The 27854-nt window shown below is 35.8% G+C and overlaps 1 protein-coding gene across 3 annotated transcripts; it reads left to right on the top strand.

Annotated features, from left to right (window-relative positions):
* Positions 1-10: 10 nt before the first annotated feature.
* On the top strand, positions 11-25819 carry LOC126811517 (translocation protein SEC63 homolog). 3 transcript variants are annotated; one of them, XM_050537190.1, is made up of 19 exons: positions 11-166; positions 1470-1575; positions 2614-2728; positions 3723-3841; positions 4774-4835; positions 6421-6479; positions 7245-7295; positions 7890-7998; positions 9216-9310; positions 10196-10331; positions 10893-10985; positions 11763-11908; positions 12523-12670; positions 15330-15505; positions 16385-16573; positions 17104-17319; positions 20955-21053; positions 21451-21558; positions 22557-25819. In XM_050537190.1, exons 1-19 carry the CDS (start codon positions 43-45, stop codon positions 22692-22694), a joined length of 2289 nt encoding a protein of 762 aa, XP_050393147.1. In that variant the 5' UTR covers positions 11-42; the 3' UTR covers positions 22695-25819. The 3 variants fall into 3 exon arrangements, with proteins under 3 accessions (XP_050393147.1, XP_050393146.1, XP_050393148.1); XM_050537189.1 differs by having other exon boundaries at positions 17101-17319; XM_050537191.1 differs by lacking the exons at positions 20955-21053; positions 21451-21558; positions 22557-25819 and adding an exon at positions 19809-19940 and having other exon boundaries at positions 17101-17319.
* Positions 25820-27854: the final 2035 nt, after the last annotated feature.

Genomic DNA, 27854 nt, shown 5'->3' with positions numbered 1-27854 from the left:
ACCGCTAAGCCTACATCCGGTATAACACGTAAATTTAGCAAAATGGCTGGCATGCAGTTTGAGTACGATGAAGAAGGGGGAACTTTTTATTATTTTCTCCTGTCCTTCTGGGCTTTGGTTCTTTTTCCGGCGACATATTATCTCTGGCCACGGTCCAAAAAAGAAGGTATATTATTTTGTTACTGAACCAAGTTGTCACATTTAAACCACTAGTTTAGTCTCGCCGTATGGCGAATGTTTTTATTTTTATTCTTCTTGTTCGTAATGTAGCCTACGTCGTAGTAGCCTACTAGTAGTCGTTGTAGGATCGTCTGTTCAGACCACGAAATTTTAGATGCTGGTGATTAACCAGGAAGCAGAATACAGGTTTAAACCCTGCGACCCTGGGTAAAATTTTTCTCAGGTTAACCGAAATTTCCAACCAGGGCCAGGGAAGTGATCGAGGTAGCCTAGTCTATACTATGACCATGTAGATGATGAAATCCACTCAACAACTCGTCTTGGATGGAAATATCCGGAATGATCTTCCAAGATTCCTAGCCAGGTTCAGGAGAATGGAACATTCACTTGTTTTAATACAACACTGAAAACAAGACGCTGTTGCTCTTTCACACAACTACCAGTTCCCGGGGTCTCAGAAACTTGATTAGATTGCATTTTCATTGAGTGAAAACTGAAAGTTCTATTCATATTGTAGTGTCGAGTGGTTATTTATATATATATAATTATAATATACAGTACCAAGTCCCACTTGGCGTTCTAAGTCTAAGGCGTGTCCGCGTACTAACAAGTTACCTATTTGAAGTCTAAACACAATCTGAGACGCTGCTACGGCAAAACAGCAATATATAGGTTAAATCCCGCTGGTAGCACGGGACTCCGTGGATAGGTGGAAGTAGTCCCGGTTATCCTGACGGACACCTGTATTATACAGGGCAAAATCACAACAATATCAACCGGTCATACCGAGTCTTTCTTTTTTGGTTGGTTTTGAAAATTCACATAGTTCACCACTAAACCAGTAACCACAGTAGCTTAGTGAATGAAACACTGGTCCACTGATCAAGATGATCCAGGTTCGTTTCCGGTGTTGATTGAGAAAGACAGTGACTGTTCATCATGGTACTCATTTGTCTCAGGACCTTGCATCAAGTCGTTCGCCGGGGATGATGGGGAATGCTCACTAGTCCGCGTGTTCATTAGTCCACCGGTATCTGTTATTAGGGTTAGGGTTAGCATTCATTAGTCCATCGATATCTATTGTTGGGGTTGGGTTAGTGTTAGGTTTATTGATACCCATATTTATAGTATTTCTTATACTATTTATAGCGGCAGACTAGTGCACCCAGGGACTAGTGAACCCCTTTTTGGATGGTTAAACTATTTTATTTTCTAATTTTCGGTGTTTTATATCTGTGTAGAATTTATCTGTAAACAGTGTAATCATATTTCTCATTTTTTTTGTGTAGACGATGAGGAGAAAAAGAAAAGAGCCTGCATGTGTCTGCCATGTCTCGTTAAACAAAAAAGATTAAAAGAAACTGAACCATGGGTCAAAGCCAAGCAAAAGATACTGTAAGTTTCCTTCACGATTAATTCTCTTATCTTATTGTTTATGGTTTGTTTGTGACTGGTAGCCACGGTGGCTCAATGAGTAAGACATTGGCTTGCTAACTTTGAAGTCCCGTGTTTTATCCCTGCATTGGCCAAGAAAGTTCATCGGGAATTTCCGGCATGGTTCCTCCTTGTCAGTGGTGCAGGACAGAGAGCATGGCAAGGGACAATGTTTAGTCGTTCAGATGGGATGAAAAACACATTGGCGTGCACGTAAAAGGTTTCTTAAACTTAGCAGTTGGAATTGGATACAAGAGTAGGCGGTAGCACTGCTGTCAGGGCAAAATTTCTTTCATAGCCCAGTCAGAGCAGAGCAGTAGGACGTTAAACCCCATTTCATTTGTTTGTGACTGGAATTAGCCGTTTATGACCACAACTTGACAAAACCACACAGTTGTTTGAAAGTAATGGCAGCTTGCATTCTCTTCTGCTCTCCTGATCGTGGACAGGTCATTGTTACCAGAATCAGCTGTTCATTACCGCACTCATATCAGGTGTAATCACCACTTGTGGACAGCTCATTTGTGATCGGAATCGGCTGTTCATGTCTGTAACTTGATCATGCACACTGGAAACCTCAGGGTTGATCTAGACAAGAGTCAAACTTGTTCTTTATTCCCTGGGAGTTTGATAAAAGGTTTGTCTTCCATCAGGGTTTTATAAGAGCAAACTAATAACTACTGCTTGTTAGGTTGCCCAGGTGACGTCGCCCAACTGCCCAGATGACAGAACTAGTATACAGGCCTTAATTCACAGCAATTCACTCAACTCAGATGGTAGTAATGTAGACTCTAGATGAAGCAGTAGGTTTGGGTGGTCCAGATAGTAAAGAGTTACCAAGACATTGGGGAATGAGTGACTTTGTTAATTCGGGAAAATGAAATTATCAGTTAAATAATAATGTAAGATTCTGTTCTTAGGATCCACTAGGTTTTAAAGAAAAAGCCTGTAAAAAGTTATATTTCTAAAGCTGATGTTGTTTTAATTTGTCTATTCCAGAAAAATTATATTATTACTGGGCTGGGTGGTATTTGCCCTATTAGCCTATAAAGTGTCGAAAGTGCAGCTTGATTATGTTGAATACGATCCATTTAAAGAATTGGAACTTGATAGAGTGAGTATTGGAAATTAATTAGCATTCGTAATAATCTGCAGACAACATAAACAAGCCAGTTTCATCTATAAGTGTTGAGTAAAAACTTTTGATGGGTATCTTTTTGAAGCGGGGTTGAGTGGCTAAATGGTTAACGTGTGCGCGTTGAATCATAAGGTCTGACATTGAGTCAAGTGGCGTGGATTTGATTCCCCGATTGTACGTGACAAGGAGTAGGGTTGTCTGTCCAACTATGTGGGCTTTCTCCAGGTTCCCTCCTATTGCTAAAGAACCCTACGCGCAAGCAGATTACTGAATAAATTTAAACTATATGTTTGTCCTGAAATGACCTATTTTGTGTGGAGTGGACATTAAACCCCATTTCTCTCTCTCTCTCATCATTTTGATCGGATTGAATCCAAGCCCAGAAATTACTTATTATTGATATTTCCTTTTCTTGATTAGATGTTTTAACATGAGTTATAATCAATTTGATTCTTGAGTACATATTAGTGTGGAGTAAGCTGTTAAAAACTAAATATTGTTTGGAATATGAAAATGACAATCAATGGCTTTAAGCTTTGTTGCAATAGTTAAAGAGATAAGAATGAAGACCTGGTCACCCCGGGTGTCAGTGACCAGTTTCGTTTGTATTGAACTCTTCAATAGTATTAATTTCTATTTTAGATGGTCTGATATATGTATTATTTCAAATGGTGTGATATATTTATTATTTCAGATGGTCGGATATATTTATTATTTTAGATGGTCTGATATTTCATTAAATTAGATGGTCTGATATTTGTATTTTAGATGGTCTGATATTTGTATTATTTTAGATTGTCTGATATATTTATTATTTTAGATGATCTAAAATTTCATTATTTTAGATGATCTATGGTCTGAAATTTCATTATTTTAGATGGTCTGAAATTTCATTATTTTAGATGGTCTGAAATTTCATTATTTTAGGCCACTACGACAGCTGAAATTAAATATGTATGTTTTATTTTAGGCTGCTACGACAGCTGAAATTAAACGTGCATACAGAAAACTGAGTTTGATTTACCATCCCGATAAAGAAAAGACTGGTGATCCTAAGAAATTTATGAGAATAGCCAAAGCTTATGCTGCGTAAGTGGACTAGTCTTAGTAACATGTATCAATAGTGTGGGAGCCACTGTGGCTGAGTGGGTAACACGCTGACTCGCTAGTCAATCCCTGGCCGAGAAAGTTCATCAGGGTTTTCCGACGTGGTTTCCCTGTGTCAGTGGTGCAGGATAGAGGGCCTGACAAGGACAGCTGTCTACCTTTTCGGAAAGGATGAAAAACCGAGGTCCAATGTATACATTGACATGCACGTAAAAGATCCCTTGGCAGTTGGAATTCGATATTGGAGTAGGCCATGGGGCTGCTGCCCAGGCAAAATTTCCCTCATAACCCAGTATAGGAGCAGAACTTAGTATTAATTGCTTTCACATTGATTCAATATCAAAACTTTGTAAATTCATAAACTTCATTTACAGTTACCAAAAATCATCTAATTTGTACTTGTGTCCAGTTTAAAGCTGACTGATTAATTTTGATAATGAGTGTCCAATTTACAAGCATTTAATTTCCTGACAACTGTTGTTCCCATGTTTTCATTGATTATCGTTTATAGACGTTGAGATATGGGTATTGAAATGATGCAGTGAAGTTACTTTGAAATAAGTTGAAGTAGAAGCCCTGGTTTCATCGTCTTCAATAGAAGGCTTGATCTCGCTTTAACTACGTACATCTTATCAAGGCCTTCATGTAAGACCCTGCATATTGCGGCACTACCTGTGATAATTGAGTTGCAAAGTTCAAGGTTCATTCAGTATCAAGGTTCCCGTGGAGGTCACGATGTCACAACCTCTGATTGGACTCTACTGCTCGTGTGTCTGTAGATCACATAGATTTAAGTTCGGGAATTGTGAAGTAAAACTCGCAGTCGTTGCTTCAGGAACATGTGGTTTCACAAGTTTTCATATAATGTTGCTGGTAACATGTTATTATATGTAAATAAAACTATATTTTGATAGATTGACTGATGAAGAATCCAGAAATAATTGGAAGGAATTTGGAAATCCTGATGGACCAGGAGGTAGATATACTCTTCTGTTATACTCTTCTGTTATACTCTTCAGCATTATGTATTTTCAATTTGGGGAGTGGGCGAAGGTATGAAGACCTCGCTACCAAATTAATGTAGTTTTAATATCCTTACAAAGTGGGGTTTTACATCCTATTTTTATGCACCAACTGGGCGGGGGGGGTTAGCACGTGCCGAATGGTAAGCACGTGCGTGCGCTGTATCATACGGCCTGTCATTGAGTCAACTGGCGTGGTTTCGAATCCCCGGTTATACGTGACAAGTAAGGCTGGGAATCGATATGAAATTTCAATATCGATTATCGGCAAGAATTTGTCAGCGATTATCGATAATAATCGATTATCTTTTTTCCGGAAAAATCCGAACTTTACCGACCTGTTATTTGTGTTGATCGAGTTACAGTAGTGTTATTATCCTAGTCTAATACTGTGCCGATGTACGTAAAAAAAATCAATTAATGTAAAATAATTAGTTGCTAAATGTAGGACTATCTTGAGTATTATTCTAAGTTCTGTTCTTGATTCATTTGAACCTTTTTTTATCTCCGATAAATACAAAGACAATACATGGTTTCTCTTTGCAAGTGACTGGCGATCACACAGTGTTACTACTAATAGAATAAAATAAAATAGAAGGCTTTCAAAGTAGAATTTTTATGATTGGTTAATTTAGATGAAAACCAAAGTAGAATTCTTCCACGAAATTACGAGAGATATAGATATTTGCCCTGGAAGTCAAAAATGTGTTTTGTATGGGCTGTATCTGACATGATTTAGTAATAAAAACGGAGTTGATGATTAATAATACAATTAGTTTTATCGTGAAAGCAGACGATTTCTCTACAAACCAACCAAGAACAAAGAAGGGAGATAATTCTAATTTTACTATATATCACGTGCGATTGTCATTGTTCACAAAGTGCGTGACCTATTTTAGTTTTAACTAGTAATAACAACAAAAACAACGAAAATATTAAAATAATGTATTTAATCTTAAAGTTTAGTTTTTTTACAATAATATATATTTAAAATGTGCCAGTTTGTAAGCAGAGGGGGGAAATAGTTGTGTTGACGTGTATTCATTCATTCGTCTGCTAATGCCAGACTACAGCAAGTTCAGTCATGTGAAAGTGACCGTAACTTGCCGTCAGAAGGTAAATATACCGATAATCGATATTTGAATTTCAATATCGATTATCGTATCTCTAAATAACTTCTACCGATTATCGATTATATCGTTATTTTTGCACAGCCTTAGTGACAAGGAGTATGGTCGCCTGTCCAATCTCGTGGGTTTTCTCCGGGTCCTCCGGTTTCCTCCCACTGCTAAAGACCCCTACGTGCAAGCGAATTATGTAAATAAAATTAAACCATATGTTAGTCCCGAAATGACCTAGTTTGTGTCGAGTGGACATTAAACCCCATTTCTCTCTCTTTTTATGCACCAACTGGACTAATGAGCATACGTCATGCAATGTGTTATGAGTGAAATGGTTGTCCTAACGGCAGAAACGTCAAACTTCATATCATTTCACTTGATCTTCAATTCTCTATGTTTTATGTGATTTGTGTTTTAGTAACCAGATTTGGAATAGCTTTACCTAAATGGATCGTAGAACGAGAAAATTCTTTATGGGTAAGTGTTCTGATCATTTCAATTTTTTCCAGTCAAGGAGAGGTGGATGGCCGAATGCATTTTTAATCATAAGGTCTGTCAAGTTGCATGGTTTTGATCTGAAGCTTGTACATGACAATAACCAAGTAGGACGTTAAACTGTGTTTTTTTTTCAGTAACCTCCACTTTCCTCCGTCTGGGGGGTTGGATGGCTGAATGGTTAGTATGTACATGTTGTATCATAAAGTCTGTTATTGAGTCAACTGGCATGGTTTCGATTCCCCGGTTGTACATGACAAAGAGTAGGATTGCCTGTCCAACCTTGTGGGTTTTCTCCGGGTCCTAATTTCCTCCCACTGCTAAAGACCCCTATATGCAAGCAAATTATTGAAATAAAATTAAACCATATGTTAGTCCCGAAATGACCTAGTTTGTGGAAGGTGGACGTTAAAACCCCATTTCTCTCTCTGTCTCTTTTCCTCCCTCTGTTACAACATATACACAGCTGCAAATTATTGAAATCATATTGTACCATATGTTAGTCTTGAAATGACCTAATTTGTGTCATGGGGACGTTTAACTCTCGCTCCATGTTTACCATTGGTAGCACTATAAAATGTAAATAAGAGTAGACCACAGTGCTCTTGTCGTTGGGCAAACATAATTGACTTAAAAGGGAACAACATGGTATGCGTACCCATCTGTATTATCCTGATTTGTGCAAAAAAGTTAGGAATGGTTAATTTCATGCTTTGTATTTATGTATTGATATATTTTCTATGACAGGTTCTTGGTGTATATGGTTTAGTTTTTATGATAATTCTACCAGTAGTTGTCGTAAGTATTCAATCTATTTACTTTCAGTTTATTTCTAATCCTTGGCACAGGTTCAAATCCTTGACACAGGCCAAGTGGCGCTTGATGGTCTGACAAAAGATCCTTGGCAGTTGAAATTTAAAGAAGAACATCCGGAGAAGGTGCTGACCAGGCAAAATGATACCCCTAGAAATTAAATTTGCTATACATTAGTCTGAAAGTAATTATAGTATTACGTTGATTAGCTTTTAAAAACCCTGTTCCATTCACAGTTAATAAATCATTCATTTTTTTATCACTTAAAAATGTTACTACCTTTTAGCAAATTTTGCCTAAATAATTTATATCAGAGCCCAGTTTCTATTGTAGGGTATATATGATTTTGTAGGGTATATAATATTGTAGGGTATATATGATATATTGTAGGGTATATGATATAATATTGTAGGGTATATGATATGATATTGTAGGGTATATGATATGATATTGTAGAGTATATGATATATTGTAGGGTATATGATATTGTAGGGTATATGATATTGTAGGGTATATATGATGTTGTAGGGTATATTATATGATATTGTAGTGTATATGTTATGATATTGTTAATTGTAGGGTATATGGTGGTATAGATCTATAAAATATAGTGGAGATCAGGTTTTACTCGATACATCACGTCTATACTGGTATTTTATTAATAAAACACCCAATATGATACTCAGGCGTAAGTATTATCATATATACCATATATTATTGGGGGGTTGGATGGCCGATTGGTTAGCACGCGTGCGCTGTATCATACGGTCTGTCATTGAGTCAACTGGTTTCGATTCCCTGGTTGTACATGACAAGTAGAAGTGTCGCCTGTCCAACCTTGTGGGTTTTCTCCGGGTCTTCCGGTTTCCTCCCACTGCTAAAGACACCTACGCGCAAGCGAATTACTGAAATAAAATTGAACCATGTGTTAGTCCCGAAATGACCTAGTTTGTGTCGAGTGGACGTTAAACCTCATTTCTCTCTCCTCTCTCTCCCTCTCTCTCTCTCTCTCTCTTTCTCTCCATATATTATTAATAATAAACAATAGCAGGGGTTGGCCAACTAGAAAATGAAATGAAATGGGGTTTAACGTCCTACTGTTTTGCTCCAAACTGGGCTAATGAATACAGTGTGCTATGAGGGAAATTTTGCCCGGGCAGCGGCATTACGGCCTACTCTTATATCGAATTCCAACTGTCAAGGGATCTTTTACGTGCACACCAATGTGTACACTGGACATCCATTTTTCGTATCATCCAAATGACTAGACAGCTGCTCTTGCCAGGCCCTCCATCCTGCATCACTTACAAGGGGAAACCACGCTGGAAAATCTGGATGAACTTTCTCAGCCAATGCAGGGATTGAACACCCGACCTCCAGGCTAGTGAGCCGGTGTCTTACCCACTTAGTCACCGTGGCCAACTAGAGATTCAACTTTCACAATATTGTAACGGGATTCCTGGGGGTTGGGTGGCCTGAATGGTCTGTCATTGAATCAAGTGGCATGGTTTCGAATCCCCGCTCGTACCTGACAAGGAGTAGAGTCGCCTATCCAACCTCCTGGGTTTTCTCCCACTGCTATGGACCCTATGCACTAACAAATTATTGAAATAAAATTGAACCATGTGTTAGACCTGAAATGACCTAGTTTGTGTTGAGTAGATGTTAAAGCCCCACTTCTCCCCTCTCTCTCTCTCTCTCTCTCTCTCTCTCTCTCTCTGTGCAAGGGATTCCTTACAAGAGATGTTAAAGTTAGAAAGAGATTTGGCAATACCTTAAATGACATTTAGAGTCTTTACCAAGAAAAGTTATCTTTTAAGTGTTTGTGAGCCCTGGTTGCTTTAAGCAAATTGACATACAGGTAAAACAACCTACATGTCAGACAAGAAATGTTATTTTTTGCAGGTGCTGTGATGATTTTAGCGGCATCCTTTGAGTTTGATAAATTTCACAATAGTGAGGTTGTAGAGAGGCCGAGTGATAACGAACAGATACCAGCAGTAAGTTATATTTATTTTCTTGTTTAAATATTCATGAGTTCGGATTCAGTCAATATTCTACTGTAGAATTCAATCCCCTAGAGTTTTTTTTTGAGTAAACAATATTATATTTTAAATGGATGAAAAAGAATCAGTGAACAGTGATATAGGATCAGTTCCCTAGAGTTTTTTTGAGTAAACAAAATTATATTTCAGTAGGATGAAAAAGGATCAGGGAATAGTTATAGCCTATATCACCCCTCTCCTTCCCAAGAATGTCCCTCAAACCATCAAACCAACCAGACAGTTCAGCATTTCTGAATCCTATTTGCCATTCGACATGATTGTGCCGTTCACAAAACATTCTTAGACTTAAGTTAAGAATTTACTAAAAATTGTTCACCTTATTTTACCTAATGTATAGCCCTTTATAAAACTTTTGTTGTTTTAATGTATCAAATACATCAATAAGAAACTATAATATGTGAAAAGTTTTGTGTTTCTAGATCCAAGATATTTCTCATAAACAGTGATTGAAAGATGAGTAAATTAGGGCTTAGCCAATGAAACTGTCTGTTGCGGCGAGTTCTGGGCGTGAGGTGCACGGAACAGTGGGTATTCCACTAAAACATGAACGTTGATTTGTTAATCAAATATCTGACGTCATAGGGTCAAAAGTAGCTTGTATGATCCTTGATGCGACCTCCCTCCACAACAGATCTTCGTGTAGTGGAGGCCATTGAAAGTATAAAAAAACAAAACGAAATATTGATCTGGATTTTACTAACAGGACCTGAGTTTCCAACATATAGAATTATTTTTGGTTTTGGCCAAAATAAAAGAAGTCTAATCATTTTACGTTGTTAAATATTTTATAAACATTTTTTAAAAACTTAAATATTTCAGTTGATGAAAATGTTACCTCACATGCAGGAGAAGAATAAAGAAAGACCACTGTGTTATCCTTACAGTGTCAAGGCCAGAGCTCTGTTAATGGCTCAGTTTCAGAGAATAGATTTACCCCCAAATGATCAAGATATAGGTATGTTTCTATGTATTTATATGTATGTATTATTCAAGATGAAATTTTTAAGTAGACCTTGCTTGTCTTAGGGGTGTGGTCAAATGGTTTAACACATGCTTGTTACATCATTGGGTCTCAATTAGTCAAATGGTGTGTGTTTCTTTTTTCCAAAAGGAGTAAGGTTACCTGGCCAACCCTGTAGGGTTTTCATTCGGATCTTCTGGTTTCCCTGTCGTGGCTAAAGACCCCTATCCACTAGCGAATTATTGAAATGAAATTGAGCCATATATTAGACCCAAAATGAGACCTAGTAGACAATAAAACCCATTTCTCTCTCTCTTTAGTCCTGAAATGACCTAGTTTGTGTTGAGTGGCCATTAAACCCCCAATTTTATTTCTCTCTCTTGGCTTATGTCTTACCCACTGAGCCACCAGAGCTTCCTTTTTTTGAAGAAAATTTTTTAATTTATGAATAATATTTTAATGCTTTCTTTCAGATTGTCTCACTTGGCTTATGTCTTACTCACTGAGCCACCGTGACTTCCTTTTTTTGAAGAAAAAATGTAATTTATGTTTCAGATCGTCAGTATATATTGAAGAAATGTCCGTATCTGATCAATGAAATGATTAATATTTGTGCTAATCAAGTTTCCATGGCAATGGCAGGCAGAAGTAAGTTATATCTGTTAAAAGGAACAGAAGTTTGGTACTTATTATTATTCAGTTAGCATAGGCCAAGATTTTCAAGAAAAACCTTAAAGATAAATTCTGTAATAATTCATTTATAGATAATGCAAAGTGAATATATTGAAAATTTCATTCAAATTGTTTCATTTTCTGAGCCAAGTTATCAATGTTTGTAGTTTTGACAAGATATGTGCATTGATTGTGTATTATCGTAACCAAGGCACTGGTATATTCAAGGCTTAGCCTCGCTTTCCCATTTTAAAATCTATTCATTAAATGGCCGAATCTAGTTAAAATCTTGAGTATCAGATGGCATCAAGAGTTGAATATGGTCTTGTCATATTTATAAAAGTCTAATTAATAGTTTATAGACCCTTTCATAACTAAAGAAAAACCTGCAATAGGCAGATTTAGCTCTTGCATAACGTATGTTTAAGAGACAAAATAAAACAAAATTTTGTCCTACTTCTCTGATCTCACTTTTCCAAGGAAGATAGAAGAACCTTGAGACTTTAGATATTAAACATACATTATATGTAAGAGCTAAATCTGTCTATTACAGATCTTTTTTCTGGGTTCAAATGTTAAATGAATTATTATTTGAACATTTATTCACATCTCAAGCTATTAATCAACTCTCTAGATCATTAGATGACTTAGATATGGAATAGATTGAACTGGTGCAGCAGCCCCCCCCCCACTCCCCCTCCCACTTTCATCATATTCAGTTAAATAATTACATTGTTTAATTTATTTTAAAAGTTCATAAAGCTCCCCGATTGGATACGATTGAAAATATAATGAAGCTGAGTCAGATGACGATACAAGCTGTAGAAGAAAAATCTAGTCCATTCTTACAATTACCTCATATGACCAATGATATGTTACGACAACTTAGTCGAGGCAAGGTAGGTATCGTTAGAAATATTATTATATACTATGGGGGTTGGGTGACAGAATGGTTGGCTCATAAGGTCTGTTGGATGGACATTAGGCCCTCTCTCTCTCTCTCTCTCTCTCTCCCTCTCTCTCTGTCCAACCTGGTTGGTTTTCTACAGATCCCCCCCACTTTTAAAGACCACCCCACGCACGTGATTCATCAGAATATAATTGTGCATACAATACGTTAGACCCAAAATGAACTGGTTTATGTCAAATGGACATTAACCTCTCTCTCTCCCTCTCACATACTCTCTTTATCTCTCTCTGTTAGATATCCTCCTGTTCAACCAAGTGAGTTTTCTATAGGACCTCACATTTCCTCCCATAGCGAAAGACCACTATGCACATATGTACCATATTGTTTCGTCCCACTGCCGATCAAGACCCCTATGTGGTCAACTGATGTACCCACAAAAAAAAATATATCATTTACCAGTTTTCTGGGTTCTTTAGAGAAATGTTAATGAGCATGTTTATGTAGAAACCTGTCACATGTTGAAAGGATGTAGCTATGTTAATGAATATATAGTTGTGTTAATGAGTATGTAGCTGTGCTAATGAGTATAATTATATTATATAGAAACCTGTGAGATGTTTGAAGGATGTAGCTATGTTAAAGGAAGAAGACAGACGACCATTATTCCGTAGTCTTGGTGATGATGAGTATTTAGATATTATCAGTGTAATAGCCAAGATGCCTGACGTAGAAATGACGATAAATACTGAAGGTAGGAAGACATGTTACATATAAAAAAAAATGTGTTAATCACCTTAACTATACAATCTCCCCTCACAACACTTTCACAGAATTACATATATCATGAAAATTGTCAATTGTGAAGATTATTTGTGAAACACTGTCATCACCATGATGTATTGGATACTATATAGTCTCCAATAAAAACTTCCTTCATCTGTGACATTTTTCTGAAAAAAATTATTAAAGTATTCATATTAAAAAGGGTAGTGTACAATCAGAATGGGTTACATATTTTTGGCCCACCCTGTAGGACACAATGCTATGGAATACAATTGGTAATAATACTTGTAATATTCCATACAATTACTGGTTATTAGGGTAATAATACCTGTAGTATTCCATACAATTACAGTTTATTAGGGTAATAATACTTGTAGTATTCAATACAATTACAGTTTATTAGGGTAATAATACATGTAGTATTCCATACAATTACAGTTTATTAGGGTAATAATACTTGTAGTATTCCATACAATTACTGGTTATTAGGGTAATAATACATGTAGTATTCCATACAATTACAGTTTATTAGGGTAATAATACTTGTAGTATTCCATACAATTACAGTTTATTAGGGTAATAATACTTGTAGTATTCCATACAATTACAGTTTATTAGGGTAATAATACTTGTAGTATTCCATACAATTACTGGTTATTAGGGTAATAATACATGTAGTATTCCATACAATTACAGTTTATTAGGGTAATAATACTTGTAGTATTCCATACAATTACTGGTTATTAGGGTAATAATACATGTAGTATTCCATACAATTACAGTTTATTAGGGTAATAATACTTGTAGTATTCCATACAATTACAGTTTATTAGGGTAATAATACTTGTAGTATTCCATACAATTACTGGTTATTAGGGTAATAATACATGTAGTATTCCATACAATTACAGTTTATTAGGGTAATAATACTTGTAGTATTCCATACAATTACAGTTTATTAGGGTAATAATACTTGTAGTATTCCATACAATTACAGTTTATTAGGGTAATAATACTTGTAGTATTCCATACAATTACAGTTTATTAGGGTAATAATACATGTAGTATTCCATACAATTACTGGTTATTAGGGTAATAATACTTGTAGTATTCCATACAATTACAGTTTATTAGGGTAATAATACTTGTAGTATTCCATACAATTACAGTTTATTAGGGTAATAATACATGTAGTATTCCATACAATTACTGGTTATTAGGGTAATAATACTTGTAGTATTCCATACAATTACAGTTTATTAGGGTAATAATACTTGTAGTATTCCATACAATTACAGTTTATTAGGGTAATAATACATGTAGTATTCCATACAATTACAGTTTATTAGGGTAATAATACTTGTAGTATTCCATACAATTACTGGTTATTAGGGTAATAATACTTGTAGTATTCCATACAATTACAGTTTATTAGGGTAATAATACTTGTAGTATTCCATACAATTACAGTTTATTAGGGTAATAATACTTGTAGTATTCCATACAATTACAGTTTATTAGGGTAATAATACTTGTAGTATTCCATACAATTACTGGTTATTAGGGTAATAATACATGTAGTATTCCACAGAATTGAGTCCTGTACATTTTTTTTATTTCGTCACCCTGTACAATTGAATATAAATTTAAAGCCTGTAAAAAATAGATAGGTTTGGAATTTGTTTATTTAAAAATGTATAGCTTTAGATTGGTTATTGCATAAATTAAAAGGAATTCTATTTCATTGTCTTGGGGCTTGTCGACTAAAACACCTGTTTTACTCTACATGGGGTCAGGGGTTTTACACTACAGGGGTTTTACTCTATAGGGGTTTTTATAGGGGTTTTACTTTATAGGGGTGCTACTCTATAGAGGGTTTACTCTACAGGGGTTTTTACTCTAAGGGGGGTTTTACTCTATAGGGGGTTTTATAGGGGTTTTACTTTATAGGAGTGCTACTCTATAGAGGGTTTACTCTACAGGGTTTTTTACTCTAAGGGTTTTTTTACTCTAAGGGGGTTTTTACTCTAAGGGGGTTTTATTCCACAGGGGTTTTACTCTATATAGGGGTTTGACACTTCAGGGGTTTTACACTGCCCTAGTTCTACAAGGGTTTTACGCTACCAGTGTTTTACTCTACAGGGGTTTTACCCTACAGGGGTGTTAAGGGTGTTTTACTCTACAGGGGTTTGGCACCACAGGGGTTTAACTCTACAGGGGTTTTACTCTATGGGGGGCGGGGTTACTCTACAGGGGTTTTAATCTATAGGGTTTTACACCACAGTGGTCTTACTCCATAGTGGTTTTACTCTACAGGGGTTTTTACTCTATAGGGGTTTTACTCTACCGGGGTTTTACTCTATAGGGGTTTTACTCTACATGGTTTAATAAAAGGTGATCTGAGACTCATCTATACATCTTTTATTTTTCTAGTCTTTAGTTTTCATTACCAGTCTGTTCATTACTTCAGGTAGGCAATTCACAAGTAGCGTTAAATTTTCCTTTAATCTTGTGAAAAGAGAACATACTTGATGGTCATATACTCGTAGTAAAATATTATATGCAATGAAAATTTTGTAAATTTTCACTTTTATGCAAAATTGTTTTATTTTTTTCTCAATGAACAGTTTTAGATGATGAAGATAATTCTGTAACGGCTGGATCTATCGTCACGGTAACGGTAATATTAAAACGACGTCCATTAGAAGATCTGTTAAAAGGGGAGAGAACTAAGAAATCAGTTGAAGAAACGGCTAAAGATGGTGATGAGGAAATCGAAGGAGATGAAAATGGTGAAAAAGAGGTGAGAATATTTATTTGATTTTAAAGAAAGAAGGAAATCTATGCGTTATTAATTCTTTGATGGAACTAAAACAAAATATAAAATAACATTTTGGCATAAACATAGTATTTTTTAATGTATAATGTTGCTATATAATTTAATGGAAATGAGTGTTATTAAGCTGAGAAAATAGCTATAATTGATTGCTCAAGAACAGATGAAGCACTGTCTATTTCAATATACCCTCTCCTTTAAACAGGTATTGCAGGTCTTTCATCAGGTCTGAATCCCCGGTTGTACGTGACAAGGAGTAGGGTCGCCTGTCCAACCTCGTGGGTTTTCTCCGGGTCCTCCGGTTTCCTGCCACTGCTAAAGACCCCTACGCGCAAGCAAATTATGTAAATAAAATTAAACCATACGTTAGTCCCGAAATGACCTAGTTTGTGTCGAGTGGACGTTAAACCCCATTTCTCTCTCTCTCTTTCATCAGGTTATACATGTTAACTATAAACTAATAATTAGATATTTATTAACATGACAAGACCATAAACTACGGCCGATGGCATCGGATTAGTCCGATTTTAAGTAGATTAGAACGGTTTGGCCAATGAATTAATTTAAAAATAGTGAACCATGGCTTAGCATCTGGTCAAACCTTCCAAGTTAATATCTTCGCTCAAAGTAAAGTATTTTGAATTAAATTTTCAATATATTCATTTTTCATTATCTATTTTTGAACTATTATAGCAAGAACGCCCAGCTCTTTATCTAAATCTTACATAATGTGTCTTTAACTTAACTAGATAATATAAATAGCTGGACTATTCCAAGGGTAAAGGTCCGGCAGGAACAGCAACATGTGGAGTATAGTAACAATGGGGTTTTCTATGATTATTTCAGGTTGTAGAGGGCGCCGAAGGTAACGCACCTTCAGTTTGGGATAAAAGGCGAGGTAAAGGAAAGAAAAAACCAAACCCCGAAAGTAGAAAAGCTCAATATAAGGAAAGAAAAGCCAAGGCTCGGGCTGCGGAAATGGAAGCAATTAATAAATTACAGAAAGAAAAAGAAGAACAAAATGGTCCAGTTAAAGTAAGTTGAATAGTTGTTAATTTAGGATACATGAAAACGTTGAGAGAATACACTTCGAAACGTGCCTAAGTAAATCAGTAGCTGTTTTCCTGAAGTATGTGTATAGTTTATGAATCAAATTGTTCTTTGATGTGCCAGGTGCACGTTGTATCATAAAGTCTGTGATTGAGTCAACTGGCATAGTTTTGATTAACGGGTTGTACGTGACAAGGAGTAGGGCCGCCTGTCCAACCTCGTGGGTTTTCTCCAGGTCCTCCAGTCTCTCCCCCCCCACTCTCTCGAAGCCCCCCCCCCCACTCTCTCGAACCCCACACTGCTAAAGACCCCTATGCGCAAGCAAATTTTTGAAATCAAATTGAACCATATGTTAATCCCAAAATGACCTACTTTGTGTTGAGTGTTTGTTTAAAAACCCATTTCTCTCTCTGTCTATTTCTATAGGAATGTTATTATGTGATTCCACTGCCCTATGTAAACAATTATACGTAGAGAATTTACTCAATTTTCAAATTTTTTATGTATTTTAGCAGAAATCCCCAAAACCTAAAAAAGTAGCGAGTGAGGAAGTGGAAGAAGGAGAAGAAGTAGAACACGATTCAGAATCTGACGAGGAGGGTAATAAAAAATCTACTGGAGAAGATGATGATGAAGATTGGTCCAAATTTCAACAACAGTCAAAAAAAGAAAATTCTTTAGAAACTAAAATAAAAGAAAGTCATCCAGTTCACTGTCCATATTTCCCTACAGTAAGTCTTTGTTTCCCTACAGTAAGTCTTTGTTTCCCTACAGTAAGTCTTTGTTTCCCTATAACTATCAGGTGTAGCCATGCATTGGCCGAGAAAGTTCATTCAGATTTTCCGGCATGGTTCCCTCTTGTCAGTGATTGTTAAATAATCACAGATTATCTGATGTTATAGACGCTTCCTGCCAACTTGACACCTGTTCGCTATCGACATCCCTGGAGTTCTTGGTCTATGTGATTATGTAACAATTAGTTAACCTTACCTTGGTGGCATGTCTTATTTAAATTTAAACTTTCTTTGATGATAAGCAAATGTTAAACCTGATATGATACATGATACATCAGCCAGATGTCTAATAAGATTCCTTTGTCTGGAATGGTATATAAGCCCAGATAACAAACGAATCAACAGACAGGTCTGGCCAGGACAGGCCACGCAGGTCTGGAGTAAAGACCGGACAACGGCCATGTAATGTAAGTTAGTTGGGAATTGGCACACTCGTGCCTAGCCGAGCTAGGACATGGATCTCTCAATACAAGCTAGTTATGGAGTCTTTAAGTTTTGTATATAATATGTTAGAAGAAGCAGAGAATAAAAGTATTATGTTAAGATGTTAAACTAGTTTTGTAATCAAGAACCTGATAGAAAGTAATACTATAACATGATGCAGGACGGAAGGCCTGACAAGAACAGCTGTCTAGTCGTTCGGATGGGATGAAAAAAAATGGGGCCCCGTGTACAAATTGGCGTGCACGTAAAAGATCCCTTGACAGTTGGATTTCGATATAAGGGCAAAATTTCCCTCAAAACCGATTTCATTCATTCTTTCATTATATCTATCAGGACCATATTTCCCTATAACAGTCAGGGCTATAGGACCATATTTCTCTATATATATATCCGGACCATATTCCCCTATAACTATCAGGACCATAATTCTCTATAACTATCAGGACTGTATTTCCACTGTTGTATAGTTTTTAAATGGATATTGTTGTTTGTTAGAGGTATTTTACGTCCGCTTCCACCGAGGTGATATCGCAGATTAGATAATGAGTGTTGGGTTTATAACTGTTTAAATTCTAGAGCAGTGTTGATTAATTAATTAGTGTGTTAATTACTCAACCCCTTTTAAGAAACTAAACAGTTATAAACTCATTATCTAATCTAAACAGACCCTTTAACCCTTTCAATGCTAGACGTAAATCCACTGCCTGTGCTAGACCCTTTTTTGAGGAAAAAAGGGAGGTTGGAACTGAATGCCAAGCAGTACTTATGGAAGCTTTTATGAAAAATCTTTTTGTCTGTTGGGATGGGCATGAGGTTGGGCTAAGAGGAAAAAATAGAATTTTGGAAATTTGCATAATAATGTAGTCACGTGACGTCATGGCGGCCATTTTGGATTTCTCATTTCACACTAAAGCTAACACGAAAACGAATTTTTCTCCATGAAATACTTAAAAGATATTGTTTTTTTTACTGGATTTTGATAAAGATATATAAAATGAACAAAAATGTCAATAGCAGCCATGAGCAATGCTGCCGCGAACACGCGCATCACGTCTCCCGCTGCCATGATCACGTGCAGATTGCAATACCTTGTTTTTACTTTCACTTTCACTTTCATCCCCAAGTCCCATATCATTATCAATATAGTCAGTCAATAGATCTACACGTTCGGGAATCAGGAATTACCTACGTATTTTACGATCCAGCAGGCCAGCATTATTATCAACATCAGAATTATTGTCAGAATCTACTGCTATCGTGTTCACATTGGGCTTGTTCATCATGCACGGGAGACATAGCTAGCCATGGGCGGAACGTCGCGCAACAAATCACACACTTCATAATACCAATCACTGTCCTGACTACTATCATTATCAAGTAACTGGAAACGAATTATGTGTATCACCCGCCTCGAAATTGTCCACATGTTGGTCAGCAAGACGTCATTCACGACTTCGTCGAGAGTGCATCGTCTACGTTGTCACAATGCACTCCGCCATTTTACGGTTTGCTGCTTTGAAACACGTGGAAATATGTTCTAGTGTATAGAAAATACAATAGATGGCACTTGCAGTTACGGTACTAATTTTAGCGAGGGCTTTACTGAGTACACGGTAATACCGGGTACGGGCATTTTACCGACATTTTATAATACCCGGTACTACCGGGTATACGCAGTGAAAGGGTTAAAAACTACACAACAGTAGAAACCCAATGATTTTCTATGATTCTCAATGAATTTAAACAGTTTTCCAACATTAAATACAGAAATTCCTGCTAAAACAACACAGCTACATGATACTCAAGTTGTAGAGTATGTTGTATATATATATATGTTATGTTACAGGTGGTAATGGTTGTGGTTATATAGGTATATTTTTATATAACATGATGTATATTATATATGTTATATAACATGATATTATACATGTTATTTTATATAACATGATGTTGTATATTATGTATGTTATGTTATATTACAGGATAAACATGAATGGTGGTGGTTATATATGTTATGTTATATGATGTTGTATATTATCAGGGCTGCCGACAACCAGTATCGCAGCGCAATTTGCGATACACATTTTGTCCGTTGCTAATCAAAAATTAAAATTTAACGTTTTTGATTCGCAGTAACTGCGAATCATTAATATGCCTGTCATTTTGGATATTGACACAAAGATTTATCCACATTTCTCAACACTTTCAACGTGTATAAAATATCAAATAAATTTTATAAACAAAACGGAATTCTCCGTGTGACATTTTCTTCTCGAACTACCCAGACTCAATTCATTATACTATATAATACAGGGACCTCTCTCTATGAATCGGGTCTATTAAACTGGAAATAGGGAATCAAGTAGTACCACTCACGTTGCGAGACATGTCAATTTCGAGTAATTATATCAGTATTCAATTTGAAAAAAAATAAATTCAGTGTATCCCCCACGTATTGTAAATAAAATATAAAAAATAAATACGTGTAAACGTATTGTAAAATGAGAAATCAAAGTAAGAATTCCCGTAAACTATTATTGTTTATATCGCGTGCGTCTAGTTAATCGAGATTATTCGTAAAATACTGCGTGCTTCCGATTGAACAAAAATAATAACACACGATAAAAAGCAGACGAAAATGTTTTCTAACGAAGAAATAAGAAGCCACTGCCAAGAATTGGCTTCAGACATAAGGCCTAACCAAAAGTCTACATTCATTCAGAAATGTTCACAGCTACCTGTAGAAGTGCTAAAATTCTAAACTAATCTTAAGAATGAAATCTAATCATTTGCTATCAATTAAAATTAAAATAATCTTGTTATTTAGGTGTTTTATGTTGAAACTGAAAAACTGCTAATCAATTTTTAAATTTGCTAATCAAATTTGGCAAAATTGGACTTTTTGATTAGCAGTGCTGCTAATCATCTGTGAAAAATTACCGACAGCCCTGTATATTATGTATGTTATATTATATAACATGATGTTGTATATGTTGTGTTATATATGTTATGTTATATATAACATGATGTTGTATGTTATATAACATGATGTTGTATATTATGTATGTTATGTTATATAACATGATGTTGTATATGTTATATTATATATAGGTTATGTTATATTACAGGATAAACATGAGTGGTGGTGGTTATATATGGCTGATAGAAAGAGACATTTATTAATAACAGCACCAGTACAGATCTGTAGTTTAAAAACAGAAGAAGAGGTACGTTAAAATACAGAACACAGTAGTATGGGTTATTCACACCAAAAATAAGATGATTGCGCAGTCAATCTGATTTAAACACAGATCCTATTTCATTTAGTTTTTATAGTTCAAAATTTCGTTTTACTTGTCTTTACTACACTGTGATCTAAAAGAGTTGTTATATAACCCGACTTTTGATTGATGTGAGAGATTAGCCAATGAAACGGTCTGTTATGGCGAGTTCTTGGCGTGTTGTAGGTAAACCACTAGAAACATCAATGCTGATTGATTAATTAATCTCTGATGTCATAGTGTCATATGAACCCTGACGCGACCTAGGAAATTAAACTCATTGTATATTTAGGATTTGATCAAATGTCCTTAGTTGAAAATTATAAAATTATATATTTTTCAGATTCAGTTGAAGTTTTGTGCCCCAAGCACACCAGGTGTATATCAGTATTCAGTTCATCTTCGCTCAGATTCTTATTTTGTTGATTTCGATAAATTTGTTAATTTTAAGGTAAGTTTAATCTTTTTGGTTTGGATTTAAACAATATTTTATTTCAAATAAGATAGATGTTGTAAACATACACAGGGTTTCGAATCCCCAGTTGTACGGGACAAGGAGTAGGGTCGCCTGTCCAACCTTGTGGGTTTTCTCTGGGTCCTCCGGTTTTCCCCCCACTGTTTAAAACACGATTAGGTATTCCATGCACAGGGCCCCAAAATACTTTCCCCTATATTTGACGCGACGGAATAATAGAATTTTCCTGGAAAATTTGAAACTCGCTGTCTGCTGTACAAGACACTTTCTGGGAAAATTTATGACATTTTTCAAAGATGGTGACAAAAAAGAAGTTATCTACTTGCACCAAACTGGAAGTTATCTACTCGCACATACGGACAAAAGCTTGAAATGTGCCTTTGAATCAATTATTATCCGGCTCTTGCAGTTTATTTCTAATTGAGCCAAGATGGAATAAAATATAGATAAACATGAAACCATTTTGTATTACTGTAAGGATATTTATTGAAACGTCGTGCTTGTGTATAATAAACCAGTGATTGTTGTCCCATATAACTGTGTTAGTTCTGTTATGTCCCCAATTGTTAAATGCCACAAAAGGATTATGACCATATACTGGTTCATGTAACTTAGATTAGGTGGAGGGGGGGGGGATGGATGGCTGAATGGTTTGCACGTGCGCGCTTCATCATAAAGTCTGGCATAGTTTTGATTCCCCAGTTGTACGTGACAAGGAGTAGGGTCACCTGTCCAACCTCGTGGGTTTTCTCCGGGTCCTCCGGTTTCCTGCCACTGCTAAAGACCCCTATGTGCAAGCGAATTATGGAAATAGAATTGGACCATATGTTAGTCCTGAAATGACCTAGTTTGTGTCGAGTGGACGTTAAACCCCATTTCTCTCTCTCTCTATTAGGTGCTTGAAGGTTATGTTAAAGGGTTAAAGCCCATTTATTATCATTTCTATTTACGACATTTATCTCTTGTTTGTGTAGATTGATGTGAAGAAAGCGAAACCTGTTGAAGATCATCCACAATGGGATATATCAGATGATGAGGACGAGCATGATCACGATGATGATGTCGACACAGAAGACGATTCAGATTATGATACGGAAGATGATTCAGAATAAATTTATTGTTTAACATCACAAAATCTATAAGAATAAAATCAGAAATTGAAGATGTGAATACAGAAAGGAATGCAAATTATATTATTTTTTTGCGCAGACTTCAAAGTTTTTTTTTTTTTAAGTCACTCATATTTTTGTTGGCATTCGTAGATCTCTTGTCATTCATTCATTAATCATAAATTATTTCACATACGATGACCTACATGTATATATCAAATTCCTTAAAAAAATAAGTGTGTGACTGATTTCAAAATTTCTCAGAAAATGGTAAATGTTTCTAGAGTAATTGAATTCTAAGAGTAACAGTCGAAAAAAAGCAGTAGAATTACTTAAATACTATTAAATAATAATTACTTCACAGATGTTGAATTACTTAAGATTTGTAGAATTACTTAGGTTTGAGTAGTCCTCAAAACAATTGTAGAATTACTCAGATTTGAGTAAACCTCAAAACTATTGTAGGATTACTCCGGTTTGAGTAAAAGTCAAAACAATTATAGAATTACTCAGATTTGAGTAAAAGTCAAAACAATTGTAGAATTACTCAGATTTGAGTTAAAGTCAAAACAATTGTAGAATTACTCAGATTTGAGTTAAAGTCAAAACAGTTGTAGAATTACTCAGATTTGAGTAAACCTCAAAAGAATTATAGAATTACTCAAATTTGAGTAAAAGTCAAAACAATTGTAGAATTACTCAGATTTATAACAATTACAAGATGAAGAAGAGAAATGTCAAGCTGGGCATTATGAATTAAGATGAGTTTTGTTCAATATTTACTTGAAGAAGAAAAGGTGAGGAATTACTCAAAAACAATCGTGATAGGTTTTAGAATTTCTAAAAATATGGCATTAATTTAGATGAGTTTATTGAAAATAAAGTCAAGTTGGGCATTAAACATGCATTATGCAAGAGCTAAATTTTCCTGTTGCAGGTCTTTCTTTAGGCCTAAAATGTTATATAAATTATTAATTGGACATTTATTAACATGAAAAGACCATAATCAACTCTCGATGCCATTGCTAGGCTGTGATATTTACTGGATTAAAACCAGATCCGCTGCTTCTGATTAAATAAAAAAATGGATAATCGAGACTATGTTTTTAATTGTACCGACTTTAGTAATGATGATTGAGGATAGGCCTAAAATTCAATCGCTAATATCTTGGTTCAGAGTGGATCAATTTGACTGAAATTTTCAGCAAATTGCCTTTACATTGTCTAGTTTTTAACTATTATAGTAAGAACTGCCAGCTCATTATCTAATCTCTCATAATGTATCTTTCTATTAGTCATAGAAATGTTGCAATATATCACTGAATTATATTTGTTTTTTAAAATTATTTCTCTGCCCTTTTCTCTCTGGATCACCTGCTTATATAGTCTTTAATTAGGGAGGGTTTTCAAAAAACATTTAAACATACATTATGCAAGAGCTAAATCTGCCTATTACAGGTCTTTCTTTAAAGGACAAACACGAGTTATCCTTCTGTATAACAGACTGAAGTAACGAGCGATAACAGACAAATGATCGAATTTCATTTGACTGATAATTCAGTTGAAGATGAAATGTTGTTATATGACACGGTGAGAGGGTATCTCACAATTCAAAAAAAGAATTGGCTGTCAGTAGATAAAAGATAACTAACAAATTTGAAAAAGTCCGTGCATTACCATGTTTTTATTAAGAACGGAATGAATAAAGATGGGGGAATGCACAGGATTTTTCTATTTTTCTCGTTTTCCCTTATCTAGTGACAGCCAATTCTATTTTTGAATTGTGAGATACCCTCTCACCGTCCCATATAATACATTTTCATCTTCAACGGAATTATCAGTGAAATGAAATTCGATCGTTTGTTTGTTATCGCTTGTTACTTCAGTCAGTTATATAGAAGCATAACTCGTGTTTGTCATGTTTGGCGTCACTTCCCGTTTCTTCACGTGCTTGTTACACATCTACCATAGCAATGATCTTTGTGTTAAAATTATATTTGGAATGTATTTAACCAGTTCTATCACAAATTTAATAATGACTGACACCAATATTGTCCTTTAAGCTTGAAATGTCATATAAACTATTGATTAGATATTAATTGACCATGTGTCAGATTTTCACTGGATTGGAATCCAATCTGCTGCTCAACGCTTTTTGATGATTAAATCCAAAAAATGGATAATTGAAATTATATGTTTTTTATCATACAGGCTTTATTAATCATTTGCGAGGCTAGGCTTAAAATTCAAAAGCTAATATCTCGGCTCCCTCTGGGTTCTTAACTGATATAATATGTATATAATTTATATTTAAATGTATTTATTGATTGTGTATATGGTATATTTTGATTGATGTTCTATTAGATGATTAAATGGGATTGGTGGGGGAGGGGAGGGGATTCACGCCTTCATGCTCATTTTGTATAATTGACCAGATAGAAATCGTAAAAGGACAAACATCATTCCTTATTAAACTGGTTATCTTTATAGATATGCCTTTGAGAATAATTATATATTCACGTCTATAAAGCAATCAATTGCCATTGATAGATTTTCTAGGGTAATGATAGTTTGCTGATGGGATAAAATGATATTTGTTCAACTAACAGTGGAGTTAACCCCCCTACCTAGTAACACATGACAAAATATTGTTTTATCCTTAAAATAAACATATCTGTAAATATCATGAATTCCATATTTGGTTGCAGGCCCGTAGCTAGTGGGAAGGCAAGGGGGGCAGCCCAACCAATGTCACTCGGCCTTATGGGGGGGGCCCATATTGATATGGGCACATTTGTCGTTGGTTTCGTGTTGCGTCCAGTGGAAAGGTAAGGTGCGGTTCGTCCACCACCCCTGCTACGGGCCTGGGTTGGCATAAAAGGTTGTAATTACACACATTTTTGGTGAAGTCTTCATATTTTTTTTTTTTTTTATACAAATATTTCAGAATCATAGTTTACTCAAAAAATTCTGCTGAATTTCTATTAAATCAAAATGAAAGTTCATTAATATGATGCATGTATAATTACAATACAAGCCAATGTTGTTTTCATTCATTAAGAATTCTGTATATTGAATTTTATTTAATTAAAATGTGTATTCATCAAATAAAATATTGTTCATATTAAGTCATTGTGAATTGTTAACCCTTTAACCCTTGGTACATGTAAATACTGAAATGAAATGAAATGAAATGAAATGGGCTTTAACGTCCTACTGTTCTGCTCCGAACTTGGCTAATGAAGACGGGCATACGCCATACAGTGTGCTATGAGGGAAATTTTGCCCGGGCAGCGGCACTATGGCCTACTCTTATATCGAATTCCAACTGCCAAGGGATCTTTTACGTGCATTTCAATCTATACATGGGACCTCGGGTTTCCATCTCATCCGAAGGACTAGACAGCTGTCCTTGTCAGGCCATCCGTCCTGTATCACTGACAAGGGGGAACCACGCCGGAAAATCTGGATGAACTTTCTCAGCCAATGCAGGGATCGAATGTAAATACTGACTTCCCCAGTTCCCTAGAAAAATATTAAACAAAAGTTGTTTTTTTTTTTTTACATTGAGTTTTGTAACTCGAAACAGGTTGTCCCTTGACTAGGGGGTTGGATGGTCGAATGATTAGCATGTCTGTGTGTCATTGAATCAACTGGCAGGGTTTCGATTCCACGGATGTACGTGACAAGGAGCAGCGTCACCTGTCTAACTGCGTGGGTTTTCTCCGGGTTATCCTGTTTCCTCCCACTGCTAAGGACCCCTACGTGCAAGCGAATTATTGAAATAAATTTGAACCATGTTAGACCCAAAATGACCTAGTTTGTGTCGAGTGGACGTTAAACACCATTTCTCTCTCTCTGTCCCTTGACTATCTCAAACCAACATGTCACAGAATTATTATCCAGTCCTTTTTTGTGACTGGTGGTTTGAGCTAGGAGTGCAGGGGTTAAAGGGTTAAAGGATCATTAGCAGGAGAATGACCAGTCTCTGATGACTGAATGATTTGTTGTGGAAATTTGGATACAGGGTGTATTTTATACCAAAACCATTTTGTTATTTTCATCGGCCACTGGTTTTCAATGTTTGTTAAGTACAGAAAAACAATCTCTGCTAGTGGTTCTTTATGACATTATTTAAAACTGAAATAAAAATTGAAATAGAATAATATGTTCCGATATGTGAGAGAGTGAAACTAGAGTTGTCTAAAATATCCGATATATCCTGGGCCTATTATTCTTTTTTATGACACGTGGACCTGGAAGGAGACAAGAGACTTGGCCTTATTTATTGGGGAATCTTCCCAGTAATCTTGTGTGATCTTGAGAAGGGAGAGAGAGAGAGAAATGGGGTTTAACGTCCACTCGACACAAACTAGGTCATTTCAGGACTAACATATGGTTTAATTTTATTTCAATAATTCGCTTGCGCCTAGGGGTCTTTAGCAGTGGGAGGAAACCGGAGGACCCAGAGAAAACCCACAAGGTTGGACAGGCGACCCTACTCCTTGTCACGTACAACCGGGGATTCGAAACCACGCCAGTCAACTCAATGACAGACTTTATGATACAGCGCGCACGTGCTAACCATTCAGCCATCCAACCCCCCTCTTTAGAAGGACATTATTGAATGGGGGTGGTGGGGTGTACAGTTTCATCAGTAGTTGAAGTGAAGATGGAATTCCAGATATATTTCACTGAATAAAACTGGTTGATTCTATGTGGAAGGGTCTCATATTTAGTGTTCTAGTCCCAAGCAAATATCTGAAACTTTGATATACTTTTAAAGAAATACCAACTTCAAGCTTTTCACCTAGCAACGCCATTGTGTGTCAAGAAACATCATCGGTGGTGCACAATTATAAACGGAACTTAATGTTTCAGACCCTTCGCTGGGTAACATCTGTCCAAAAATCGACCAGAAGCCCAGTAGTCGTGTGTTTCCGTCTGAGAGGGTGTGTCCTGTATGGTAATTTCATTTTGTGCATGAATCTGAAACAAATCTGTGTACTGAGGCTTTGAAATTAATTTTGTATTAAATTTGTATTGCTACTGAATGAAAGAGCAGTTGAAATCAGACTGGGTCCAGTTTACAAATTAACATTCATTGTACTCACACCATGGCATATAAATCATTTGTCAATCTTATTAAAATACAGATTTATA

Source organism: Patella vulgata, chromosome 2 (genome assembly GCF_932274485.2).
Source record: "Patella vulgata chromosome 2, xgPatVulg1.2, whole genome shotgun sequence".
In the NCBI taxonomy this organism is placed as follows: Eukaryota; Metazoa; Mollusca; class Gastropoda; family Patellidae; genus Patella; species Patella vulgata.
Note: the sequence above shows the minus strand (reverse complement) of the source record. Positions and strands in the feature narration are given on the sequence as shown.

Coding starts and splice junctions, on each gene's coding strand:
- LOC126811517 (XM_050537189.1), top strand. CDS start 43: ATGGCTGGCATGCAGTTTGAGTACGATGAAGAAGGGGGAACTTTTTAT. Junction 2,729..3,722: donor AAGAATTGGAACTTGATAGA/GTGAGTATTGGA, acceptor GTTTTATTTTAG/GCTGCTACGACAGCTGAAAT. Junction 16,574..17,100: donor AACAAAATGGTCCAGTTAAA/GTAAGTTGAATA, acceptor TATGTATTTTAG/CAGAAATCCCCAAAACCTAA.